The sequence below is a fragment of the Arachis stenosperma genome, chromosome 5 (genome assembly GCF_014773155.1).
Source record: "Arachis stenosperma cultivar V10309 chromosome 5, arast.V10309.gnm1.PFL2, whole genome shotgun sequence".
In the NCBI taxonomy this organism is placed as follows: domain Eukaryota; kingdom Viridiplantae; phylum Streptophyta; class Magnoliopsida; order Fabales; family Fabaceae; genus Arachis; species Arachis stenosperma.
The window spans coordinates 24,580,322-24,593,808 of NC_080381.1; the positions used below are offsets into that span (position 1 = coordinate 24,580,322).

Genomic DNA, 13,487 nt, shown 5'->3' on the forward strand with positions numbered 1-13,487 from the left:
ACATGTAAACGGTCTCTCTGTAGACATGATACATGATAGAGCACAATAGCGTCGTTTGATTCATGTAGCCGACCCCACTTAGTGGGACAAGACTTTGTTGTTGTTGTTGTTGTTGATTATTAATGAGTCGAGTTATGAGTTAAGCTCAATTTTTGTAAATCGAACTTAAACTTGGTTTAACTTGACTTAACTCAACTTACTTTCACTTTCACTTTCACTTTCAGCCCTTAGTCAAAATACTTTTTTTTTTTCCTCCAAAAAATATCTAAAAATTCTTTTTTTTTGTATTTTTTACACGGTGTAGAGTGCTAATTACTAAAACAGTTGAGGAGTGAGGAGTGAGGAGTGAGGACTGACGAGAGAGTCCGAGGCGAGGGTAAGAGACTAAGAGCAGCTGGTCTCCCTTGGTGTCGGTTGTGGTGGCGATCAGATTCAGTTGGCATCAAATTGATTTATTAACTGTAAGCAAAAACATGAATATCTGCTCAAGAGCTGCTTTGGCGAAGTTTGCAATTGTAACTATAATTGCAATTTTATGCGGCCTTGGGTTGGGGATGGGTGCGGCGGAGACGCAGGAGGCAACGATATTTGACATCAGCCACAGATACGTGGCGGAGATGCCATCGTGGGAGTCATCGGAGGGAGTGGGGCAGTTTGTGTGGCTTCAGCAGAGCATGAAGAACGGGTCCCTCTCCAACGGCTCCCTTATGAAGCTCCCCACTCACACTGGCACCCACGTCGACGCTCCAGGTCACGTCTTCGATCACTACTTTCATGCTGGCTTTGACGTCGACACTCTCGATCTGCACCTTCTCAATGGCCCTGCTCTCTTGCTTGATGTTCCCAGGGATCAAAACATCACCGGTATCAACTCACTCTGCTTTCTCATTCACCCGTTTTTCCATTTCCGTTTCTGACTCCCTTGTTCCTTTCCTTTCAGCTCAAGTTATGAACTCATTAAATATACCACGCGGTGTACGTCGTGTGCTCTTCCGTACATTAAATACCGACAGGTATCTATCTAACGTATGCTGTGATGTACACCAAAGTCACACCCAATATGTATTTATACCTGCGTTATTTAATACATGTATTTGTGTGTATTTAATACATGATGACTGATTTGGTTAATTTTTGGTATGTACATAGCATTTTTTATTTCCATTATTGAACTAGTGCACATAATGGCTTGGGTCTCCTATCAAATGAACAAGTCTCTCTTGTTTGGTATTGTACGATCTTTATGATAAAGGGGCTATCCAGTAGGGGCATATGCTTGATTAGAACTGGACTTGTTTCTACCTCGATCATCAAAGCAACCAATTTCTTTTTGACTGTCTCCAAAAATCATAAAAGTGGAACTAAAACTTCTTAAATTATAGGAGGCTTATGTTTCAGAAGGAGTTCGACACAAGCTATGTCGGATTCATGGTGGATGGAGCAACTTGGCTTGTGGAGAACACGGACATCAAACTTGTTGGTATGGTGTTAAATATAGATTTGGGGCTTTATCACCAAGGATCCTTTTTTTATTATTCTTATTTTTATATTTTTTTACATACATTACAAGCAAGGAGATATCATGTCCTAATTTTAGTTGCAGCAGGCATTTGTGTACCACAGTTAATGGCAATGGTGAACTTAACCTGCTCTAATCTTATGTATTCAAGAGGCATCTGAATTCTAAGGATATACCAAGTGGATACTGCCTACGAGAATTTTAGGATACAAATTAGTTGTACAAGATTACTATCTTGATATTTGCCTTTATGCTGTACCAATTGGCATCTTCAGTGCATTTTTAGAGCTTTGTCTCAATTGAGGCTACTCTTTTCAAACATGTATGATTTTTTACTTTTTTTTTGCATAAATGCCATTACAGTGACACATCTTTCTATGATGCCATGTAGGAATTGACTATCTATCTGTTGCTGCATTTGATCACTTGATCCCATCTCACCTGGTTTTTCTAGAAGGCAGGGTAAGAGAAGTTCTGTCTTATTAATGTTTCAGCAATGACATGTGTTAGTTTTACTATTAGTTTATTGCCCCATCTTAGTTCTTTACAGCTTATCAGGTATCAGTAATTGGCTGTACTCAGATTGAACCTACAATGTGGATGTAGCAATTGAATTTTTTATTTTTATTTTTTAATTTTTTCATTATGGCCGAAGTATACTTTCCTGAATTTTAACTTCTGTCATTGCCTCCACAACAATTCCAATTAACTGTTGATCCGAACTTTCGTCAAGCATTGTTATGAGATACTAATTTTTTGCTCCAGACATGTTTCACTGGTTAATTTGAAAGACTGCTCAGTGTTGTGATCAGATTAGTTTGTGCATTTGGCATTTCCCTGTATGAACAAAGATCAATATTCTTTATCTTTTGGTGGAACAAGAACTAACAGTTTAAACTTTAAATTGCCTTAGGAAATCATTCTGGTGGAAGGCCTGAAACTTGATGATGTCCCTGCTGGAATATATTCACTGCATTGCTTACCACTTAGGTTGGCTGGTGCTGAGGGATCACCAATACGGTGCATTCTGATCAAATAATATGGTACATTTGAATTTGAGATGATGAAACCTGTTTATTGAATTCTAACGAAAGAATTGCATTCTTCTCATAGCTTCTGAGTCAATGGCTGATTCATGGTCAAAACTGCTGCAGGAAACAGTGCATACTGCATACCCAAATGCCAGGAGATGTTGATCATCTTTGGTGTATGTTTGGAGTACGATGGGTGCAGCAACTTTAGTAGCATTACATCAGTTGTAGTTTTCTTAGACATGAGTAGGTTCAAAATGCAATAAAAGCTCAGAAATGTCTATATTGAGAAAAATAGTATTAACGATTTGTGTCAAGGTGTTACAATCTTATTTGGCTTTAATATATAGAAACATGCAATGGCAATCCTTGTACAGTTCCGCTGGAGATCTTGATACCAAATAATTGGTGGCCAATGCTTAGTGGTGAGGTGAAACAATGTTAAATTTTATAGAAGTACATTATTATGATCTCCCCCCCCCCCCCCCCCCCCTTCCCTTTTCTCTCGTATGATTGGTGTGACCAGACAATTACCTAGAACACAGTGCTAGCTTTGTGTTGTTATTTATTTATTTTGTAAAAAGTTTCTTGCAACCATTAAACCTTACACTAATCTCTTTCAATGGCATTATTGTTCTTCTTGGGAGTAAGATGGTTCCTTTTTATACTTCTGAATCCGATAGAAACCATTAATTTTATGCAGAATTAACGGTAGAATGTATTCCGTTGGTTACATGACATCTTGATCTTGTCATGGACACCAAGTTTTACGTACCTGATATTAGAGCTAAGGAATTTTAAAAGAAAGTCAGTTTATAGTTTAACATGGAAAATATTTATTTATTTTTTTTAAATTTAGATCTACTTTGTTTTTATTATCTATAAGTATCGTATGATTATTTCTATAAATGAAATGTTTTTTTTTCTGTCAAATAAAATAAACCGAATTCAAATTCGCTAACTCATGGTTAGACTTGCAAGTTTGATCGAGTCTATTTAAAAACGAGCTTGAAATCAAGTCAATTTGATTCTACTATTTAAAAACGTAAAATTATATGATTCTACGGATTAATTTGAGAGTTTGACAATCATGCTAATATTTAGATATAAAATACCAGAAAGGAACTCAGTATTTGGAATCATTGGTGTGCTAATTGTATATAATCTCGGTTGGGTTTCTCATTATTTCCCAATTGGATGAGTTTCAAGTGACGATGAGGATAGAAGGCTTGGTTACAAAATATTACCAACAAAATCCATGATTCCAAATAAGTTGTTACCCCACCTCTTGGGAAAAAAAATGGAAAGAATTGTAATAGTTGGGAAATGATCTTGGAGATGAAATTAATTAGTTCTAAATTCTAATTGTCAACAGACTAAGAAAAACAATTCATTCTTTGTCATGTATTTTGTCATATATATATTTTTTCGTATTTATATTATTATATATCCATCACAAGGTCAGCATTTGCTGACAAATTCAACAAATTACAAAAACGACTAATTTGCATCTTAGATTTTGGCCGTAACCTGCTCCTTCATTTCGAGTAAAGCATCTTCAAAGCACTTGGCAAGAAACTCTGGGTCGGGAATAATGTCTTTGGCCACCTGAACTTGCATGTCTGCCCGTCCGGCATAGCTCACCATATTCAAAATGAGTGCCTGCATTATACCAATAGAAATATCAACCATTCACAAACACAACATTAACAAAAGAAAGATACTATTTACATACTAAACACTCTTGACACTCGTATAAAAATACGATTGTTACTAATTAATTGTGTATTTAAATTATTTTTTAAAGAAAAAAAATGTGTGTTTGAATGTTAAGAAAACACTGGTGTCAAACAGTGTTTATTATAAGGTGGAAACTTAAGTACAGTAAAGAAGTTGATAACTGAGAACCGTTAGATGAAAATTTAGTCAAATCATTTAAATCATTTAACAACTTCAAGTGAAGTTGAAGAGTTTAGAGGGCCGTACATGAGGCAAGGCAGAATTATTTGCCCGCAAGTATGTTACTGGATTTTCTACCATCATGATCTCTTCTTGCGGTCCGACCACGTTTGAGATTGTGAAGGTAGTGTTACAGAGAATCCGGTAATTTAGCCAGCTAGCAAACTGCATTGTATAAACAGCAAACAGCAGTACATGATAGCTGTCCCTGTAATGAGCACAAGTAGCAAAAAGAAGTAGACAAAGGGGGAGAAATTAATTAACCTTTGGACCAAGAGTTGACATTACTAAATCTCCAACTTTGTATGAGAAATGGGCCTCCAAAGACTGTTTCTTTCTGTCGATCATTGCTTTAGCTCTCTTGAGATATGCTAGAGGATCTGAATTGTTGCTTCTGTGATAATATACAGGCAGGAGAAGCATACCGAATTTGTTACCCCACCTTGCTCCTGAATTGCTTTTCATCAGATTGGATAGTTCCTGATCATTTTGATCCACCCACAATATTATTATAGCCTGAGTAGCAGCAACTAAATAAAGTGAAATTGGGCAGAGTAGCTAAACCTGCAGTCCTGGCTGTTTTCTCAGATTAACCATAGCTAAACCTGTTAGCTGAATCCCCTCTTGCACCCCTTACAGAAAGGAACTTTTTAATTAGTTGTCATTGTGTACAAGTGTACCTTTGATTGTTGTTGGATTCTATCTCCAAGATAAGAATACAAAAATAGAAAGAAGATAGGTTTTAGAGAGATTCTAGTTTCTTTCATGAGATTCTATTTTTTATTTACTATCCCTATCTCTATAACCAAATGAAGTTCTATCTGGAATGTCTGTGTATTTCTATCTAAAAGCAGTGGAATATGAAAAGGAAACATGTTGAAAATATTGGTTTAAACAATTATACAAATGACTTGTACCATTGGGTGCTCGGAAATCCAAATATCTTGATATCCCAGATGATATAACAGCAAATAGAACATCATTTATGGTCTGCAAAACAGCAAGTGCTCGAAATATTATATCTGAATGTTCATAGTGGTCATATACATAATAAATTTATGGTTCATTGGTTATTATGGGTGTTGACAAACACTGCATTATCTCATATTCCCAGTTCCCTGTTCAAATCATTCATCCAATAGTAAAATCTTTAAGTTTGCACATTTTTGTGACGATCCTTACTCTTTTCCGCTACTTAGGCTCTGTATCCACCATGTTATGTTCCATAAACACTGGTTTTAGCTGTCCATTATAGACTGAATATAAATTCAATTCGAACTCAAATATATTCGATCATCCAAAACAAGTTTACTATCCCTTTAAAGTGAATGAATCCATATTCAAAGTCCAAAAACATGAGCACAATATTCAGCTATCATAAGGGTTTGACTGTTAAGTTAGTCTGTTACCACGCAAGGGAGTTGTTAAAACTTAAACGGAAATGCTTGGTAAAAAAACAAATTAGCAAAAACAGTCTAAACTTACTTTATTACAACAATTAATAAATATTAAATAAAATAAGTTTTAACTTATTTTTTATCTCTCTAGCATTACCAAACTTAAAATACTGTTATTTCTTAAGAATTTACATCCTCTAAATTTTAGTTTTTTATTTTAGAACATAAAGTGGGATCTTTTACCATTAAAAATTTTTCTCTCATATTTTTTCTTGATCCCACCTATAAAATAAAGGGAATACTCACATGATGAAGATGACATCTTTATATGAAGATGACATTGTGAATCCTTAGATGGTTCGAAAATGTTTGGTAACAAAAAAAAATCAACCAAAAATAGTCATAACTTGCCTTATTTAGTATTCATTAATTGTTGCGACAATTAATGAAAGCTAAATAAGGCAAATTTTGGCTGTTTTTTTTCGTCTCTCTAGATGGTTAATCAAACATATTTAGTCAAACATATCAACTCATCTAATAATTCACAATGCTATCTTCATGTGAAGATATTATTATGGGAGTATCCACCATGAAATAAATGGTAATAGATCATACTTTACTCTCTAAAATAAAATTCAAAATTTATAAGGTCTAAATCTATTTCTTAAAATTTGTGTACAATATAGTTAAGATTTAAAATTTAAATTTTAGAATTTAAAAAAGGTTGCACTTCTTAACTTTTCCAAAACACATTAGCATTTACTAATTTTTTATCACAAAATTTTTAAATTAGAGAGATCTAACCAAAAAAGGATTGTAATAAAAACTTGATTGAAAATTTTAAACAACAAATACTAGATTAGCATTTTTTGTATAATATAATAATTTCATTAAAGATTTTTAAATTATAAAAAATAGAATTAGATTATAGAGAACTTCATAATAATATTTGATTTTTTTTTTTTTGCAAATTGTAATGGCTTGCTTATAAATTTAAAAAATTATTAAAAAAATTAATAAACTTATAGAATTGTTCATAATAATTACACCTATTAACTAATATCTAAACCAGGAATAAGTAAAATGATAATAATTATAAAATGATCAGTTTCTGCTTATTCTAAGTTTTTAAAAAAGTTGCTTGAACTTCAGTACTTATAAGCTATTTCCTAGCTTCGAGTTAACAGCTTTCAAGTATAATCCACCTTCATATTTTATCCAAACATATTTAATCTTTAGTCAAACCGAGAAACAATTTTATAAGTTCGTTTAATTTTCGATAAATTTTTGTTTTCCGAAAAAGAATTATTTGTTGCTGTCATGCCTAAACTTTGGCGGCGGGGCAGAGTCAGATAATCAACACAGGTAATGTAATTCAAAATTATTATGGGTCATAAAAATTCAGTCATTATATTTTTATTATATATAAATATATATTATTTTTTAATTTAAAAAATTAATATTTTTTTAATAAATTCTAATTAATATTTGACTTTCAACATTCTATTGCATTTGAATTTTTGTTTGAACTTATATAAAAACATATTAATATTAATTAATAACTTAAAATAATGAAATATGTTAGCCTTATAATACTATTATTTTATCTTTACACATATTATACCATAAATAATAGATTAAAGATTAGATAGCTTCATAAGTAACCTTTTTGTATTTTTAATTTATAAAAAATTATAGTATTAATATTTGATATAATTTTTAAAATTAAATTATAATTTTTAAAAAGTTATTTAAATACTTATGAACAAATTAAAAAAAATTCTCTTTTAATTAATTTTTTTTATTATTTTTCTATTAAAATAAATATTTTTAAAATTAAAAAATTAAATATAAAATAATTTATTTATAAATTATTTTTAATATATATTTATTGTTTATTTTTAAAAAAATTAATTAAATTATTTATTCAAACTGAAGTTAAGAATTGTTAAAGGACTATTTTTTATATATATATATATATATATATATATATATATATATATATATATATATTTTGAGTCACCAAAAAAAAAAAGGACTATTTTTTAATGGAAAATTCATATAGTTGAATCTTGAATATAATTATCTAATCCATCCCATATCTTTGGGACAAGTCCGCAAAAGTGTTTGTTTAAAAAATTGGGGAAGCATGGCATGTGATTGGGCTTCTATATTTAGATAAATGATTTTAACAACTTATCGGTTATCACAATTGGGTAGTTTTCAATAAGAAGCATATGTAGCAATTAATATGGATTTCTTTTTGGGTGTCTAAAGCAATTAATATGGATTAATTTAGTTATATTAGTAGTTTGAAGGATATAAAAGAAAGGAAAGGAAATAATTATTATTTAATTTTACCGCAGTGGGAACAGCCGTCTTGACGGTCTTCATGTCTTGGAGGGAAAAGGAGGCAGTAGCAATCTTCCTGGGCCACAACTCAACGCCGGCGCCGCCGCTGAGCGGAGTTTTGCGGTCACGAACACACAGACACCGCAGGATGAACTCTAGGGCAAAGACCAAGCAAAACCAGAGGGTAACCGCAAGATTCCAAAGAATATTCGGCCAGGTGGTGTTGCGAGAGCGAGAGGAAGAAGAAGAAGAAGAAGAGGCTATGGTGGGGACAGAGTGTGGATCGTGGAGCTTCCTACAGCAGGCGAGGAGCATAGACATCAAGGAGATGCCGTCGCCAAGGGAGTGGTGGATTCGGAAGATGGCGCAATTGTGAGCCATCAGGATGTGGAGTTCCCACAAGGGTTTCTCCATGCTGAGTCCCTCCGTTGACAAATCGGCAAGATAGGAGTTGACGGCGGAGTCGTGGTCGGCGTCGGAGAGAGGGCGGTCGATGATGAGGACGTGGCGCTCGATGTCAACTTGGGTGGGGCGCCAGTGCTCCCTGCCGCGGCGGTCGCGGACCAAGAGACTGGTGAACCGCGGGTGTTGGAGCATGGCGGACTTCCGGAGCTCAGATTTGACGGAGTCGATGTCGAAAGGGTTCTTGGTTCCAACTACGCAGTGGATTATTTGCCTCATCTCCGGTTGCGCGAACAGCCTCCCCGCCGGTGTTAGAGGTTCATCCTCCCATTCATTACTCCTCCCTCTTCCCATCTCTCTCTTCCCTGCTCCTCTTCTGCTCCTTTGACCTTTAATATCTCTCTAGTCTTTACCTTTCAGATAACCATGCTAATAATAAATAACAATTCATATATATACATGATATTATTTTTGAGCAACAAATTAAAAAATTAAATTTTAGCAAAAAATCCGACTCACAGCATAATTATTAACAACACTTCTTGAGGTCGATCGACAAGAGTTAGCTAGAGTCAAAGAAAAAAAAAAATTTAGGTCGAACTAGAAATGTACAAATAACACATGGGAAATAGATTTGAGATAATTAAACTTGTAGAATAAATAAAATAAAATAAAAATGTGAGTAAGAGATCAATAACTATTTATTATAGTATACTTTTATTTTTCTACAAATAAAAAAGTCAAAGAATTTCAAATGAACTTTTATTTAACACTTCAAATTATACTAAATTTTTACAAATTTTCAGTCACATTGACATTGAAAAAAATCGTAGAATACTAGTACACGAGTGTTTGAAGTCAATTTATTTTGTTATTTTCTTTGGAGCATTATCTTTTTCTTATTTCTTTATTTTTAATTTTGTCTTATTTTCAATTTTCTTCTTTGTTTATTAGTCTTTTGTCTAATTTTATTTATTTATTACATCTTTATTTAAAATATTTTGGTAGCATTCTTTAAATTTTTTTTTATATAAAGTTTTGACTTTTGATTCATTTGTATTCACATAATTTTATTGTTTGTAAAACTAGTTTCCACATTACAATTAACTCCCAATTCAAACTTACTTTTTTAAGTGGAGACGTATCTACTTCTTAAATTGAGATCTTGGATACAAATTTGATTAACCTCTCGTATGTTAAAATTAAACCAAAATCAAACGAACGAATTAGCATATTCGATGGAGTGTTAGGTTAAATTGTTATCAAATTTTGCATGCAATTATAAAATGAAAAGTTAATAAATATATCTGATAGAACTTACATTTCGACTGATACGTCAAATAATAACACTGGACAAACTAAAAAAAATATCACGAGAGGTTTAGAGGCTGAATCAACCTCTCTAATAGTCAATGTGAATAGAAGAATAATTCCCATAGTTATTACAAAAGGAATTCCCTCGACTACCTTTACTACATGGCATATGTATAGGTTACAATTGAATTATTCTGCATTTTATGAAAATTAAAATATTGTAGATTGCGGAGGAGGAGCAACAATAAGATATAACCCTTTGTCTCCTCGAAGATGCCCTCCAATGAATACACAAAGTGGTTACAACGTGATTATAATCCTAATGTATTTAATTACAATGCTTATTATCACTTGATGACTAATCCGATATATTTAGAGTAAGTACCCATGTCTATATAGTCTAATATTCTATTTACTCAAATAAAATTTCATGTTCTTTTGTTAGTTTGAAATCTAAAACAACCGTTAAAATAAAATAAATATACAATTGAATGTTATTTTGTCTTAATTCATGTAAAATAATAAAATAAAATTTATCTAAAATCTCTACTTGGTACAATCAATTTTTTTCAAAGACAAATTTTTGTTACATGTCCAAAAAAAAAAAAAACCATAATATCGTTCAAATATTTATCAAGTGTTTCATATTATTCATGGTGACAATGAAATGAATTCTTATTCTAACTTATCTTATTCCATCTAATAATAACCTATATAAAAATTGGCTTGCTCTTAACCATATGTATTTGTCCTATCTTATAATTATTAAAATTTAACAACTAAAATTAAATTTTAAAATTTATATAAATATGATCATATATTTATAAATTAAAACTAAAAAAATGATACAAAAAATATTGTTAATTATTTTATTAATTTTTTTTTACGTGTTTTATATATATATTATATATTAAAATTATATATTATATATATTTTCTCACCGTTCGTCGTATTACTAGGCGAACTGTATGTGGACATTCAGTTCGTCACGGGGTGAATTGGCACAAATAAAAAAAATAAAATACTTGTATTTGAAGTAAGAATATCTTTTATTTAGAAAATAATAAATTTTTTTAATTTATTATAAAAAGATCTTAGATTTTATATTACAAAAATGTTTAATAATTAAAAAATTAACCAAAAACAATAAAAAATTACTTTATTTAATATTCATTAATTATTACTAAAATTAATAATATTAAATAAACAAATTTTAACTATTTTTTGTCTCTTTAATATTACAATTATATTAAATAATGGTTAGAATTTATTGTTTAATTAATTATTCCTGATTAGTTAAGTTACATTAAACAGGAAACATAATATAATTGACCAGTAAAATAAATGACAAATAAGGCAAATAAATAATTAATGTTGTTGCCTTAACTAAAGTATTTTTATATTATGTACAATTTCAATTCTTATCTTTATTGTACCGTTACAAAAATATTATTAAATTCTTATTATTTTCTATTATTCTTTGTTGAATTATTTTTTTTTTTAAATTCTTATGACTTGAATTATTTTCTTGCCTTGTATGTTTATCATTTATTTTAAAAAATTAATAAAGTTTTGTTTTTTTTTTTTATTTACAAGAGATATATTGTAGTTATAGTAGTTGCTAAATTCATTTTTAGTAGGTGCAAGGAGTTAGGAAACTTTGTTTTCTTTATTTCTTTTAAAGTAACTTTTTGTTGGGTTCAAATTATTTAGTGTTTTTTAACATTTTTTTTGTTTTGAAACATCATAGAACTTTATAAGTAAAATTACATAAATAATAAAATTACATCATTTTAAAATTAGAATATATTAACTGATATATTTTTAAAACAAAATATATTTATATTTTGGTGTGTTTATTTTTTATATTCTACGATATATAATATATAATATCATGAATTTTATATTTATATAAATCTTGATTTTGAAATTTGATATTTTTTCTATTTAAGTCTTGTATTTATATAATTATACGAGCTTATGAAACTTTGATTGGTATTGCATTTTTAATTGATATATTTTTAAGATTTATATTAAAGTATATCTATATTTTTGTGTATTTATTTATAATTTTATACATTGTATTACTATAGTCCAGTTATTTTGGTTAAATTACAGTTGAACCGGTTGAACCATTAAACTATTAAACTAGTTATCAGATCGGTTTAATGACCAGTTCGATTTTCAGAACCTTAAATATAATTATTTAAATTAAAGTATATAAAATTCTTATTATTTTTTTTATTATTAAAGCTTTTACATCAATAATAAGGAAGTACTCAATTAATACAAAAATCTCTAAAAATATATTTTCGAATAAATAAAATAAATTATTAAATAATTTATTATCTAATTTTCAAAAATTTGAGGTCTTACATCTTAGAATAATATAATATTCTCGCTATCAATGTAGCGCAGCTGGAAGTGTGACATTCTGATAGTGAGGGTGTTACATTAATTATATCTCAAATCATTTCCATTGCCAATTTATTTTCAATATCAAATTAACTCCAAAACCAAGAAAACCACTTTTCATAATATTCAATCAAATCAACTTTTTAAATCAATTTCTTATCAACAACTGGATGCTAACCCAAACAAATCAATAATTCAATCAAGCAAATAATTTCATTCATCCAAAGCAACTCAAATCAATCCTTAAGAATCACGTAATCATAAAAATATATTTTTCATATTAATATCAACTTGTAACAATTCTTGAAAGTAAAATGAGTTTAAGAAACGCGCCCCTACTTCGCATAGTCGAAACTCATAAACTAAACATGCCGAAGAAACCCTTTTCTTTCGTCCCGCAACTAGCGACAATTGCAACCAAAGCTTCACTATATCTGTAGCCACAATAGCAACTTTAATTCACCAACATGTAATAACCGGACTCTATCTTAAGGCATTAACATCGCAAAACTCCCAGCAATATATAATAGAAATAGCGACAAAAAGGGTTCGAAACAAGGAACAATTTACCGGACTTACGAATAATCGAGAAAATGGAGCAGCAACAGCTTTGGTGACGACGCAACAGCTTGATGTTGTATGTAACAGCCACTAAACTCATCAACACGCAAGACCCGAAACGCAACCCTATGTTACCAACATCTCAGAAGCTTTAGCAACTCAGAGCAGAATAATGATTTTAAGGGTTTCCGAAACGAAATCACTTACCAAGAAGACAGGGGCTCCAACAGCAGTTTCTGGCAGCCAGAACGGTGGCGACAGTGACAAAATGTAATATTTTCGCTATCAGGGTGGCGCAACCGAAAGTGTGATGTTCTGATAGTGAGGATGTTACATTATGGTATCAGAGCGAGGTTTCGATCCTTGGACCCGTGGGTTATGGGCCCACCTCGCTTCTGTTGTGTCACTCTGATAGCGAGAATATTACATAATCTAGATAAGCTTTGCCGTCAAGGACCTTATACTGATCCGAAATGACATCGAAACCCAGAAGTCGGGCGAAGAAAAGTTGGCAGCAAACTAGAGAGGGCCTTACAA

At 31.0% G+C, this 13,487-nt stretch overlaps 2 protein-coding genes across 3 annotated transcripts; one reads left to right on the top strand and one right to left on the bottom strand.

Moving 5' to 3' along the window:
* The first annotated feature begins 314 nt into the window (after window positions 1-314).
* Window positions 315-2,930, top strand: LOC130979232 (cyclase-like protein 2). Its single transcript, XM_057902616.1, has 6 exons — window positions 315-864; window positions 941-1,013; window positions 1,383-1,480; window positions 1,911-1,981; window positions 2,433-2,562; window positions 2,674-2,930. Exons 1-5 carry the CDS (start codon window positions 474-476, stop codon window positions 2,556-2,558), a joined length of 759 nt encoding a protein of 252 aa, XP_057758599.1. The 5' UTR covers window positions 315-473; the 3' UTR covers window positions 2,559-2,562; window positions 2,674-2,930.
* A 951-nt stretch (window positions 2,931-3,881) lies between these two features.
* LOC130982424 (wax ester synthase/diacylglycerol acyltransferase 11-like) lies at window positions 3,882-9,309 on the bottom strand. 2 transcript variants are annotated; one of them, XM_057906430.1, is made up of 7 exons: window positions 9,180-9,309; window positions 8,268-9,067; window positions 5,427-5,499; window positions 5,074-5,141; window positions 4,774-4,989; window positions 4,537-4,674; window positions 3,882-4,212 (listed from the first exon to the last, which is right to left on the bottom strand). In XM_057906430.1, exons 2-7 carry the CDS (start codon window positions 9,012-9,014, stop codon window positions 4,063-4,065), a joined length of 1,392 nt encoding a protein of 463 aa, XP_057762413.1. In that variant the 5' UTR covers window positions 9,015-9,067; window positions 9,180-9,309; the 3' UTR covers window positions 3,882-4,062. The 2 variants fall into 2 exon arrangements, with proteins under 2 accessions (XP_057762413.1, XP_057762412.1); XM_057906429.1 differs by having other exon boundaries at window positions 8,268-9,073; window positions 9,180-9,198.
* Between the last annotated feature and the right edge of the window lie 4,178 nt (window positions 9,310-13,487).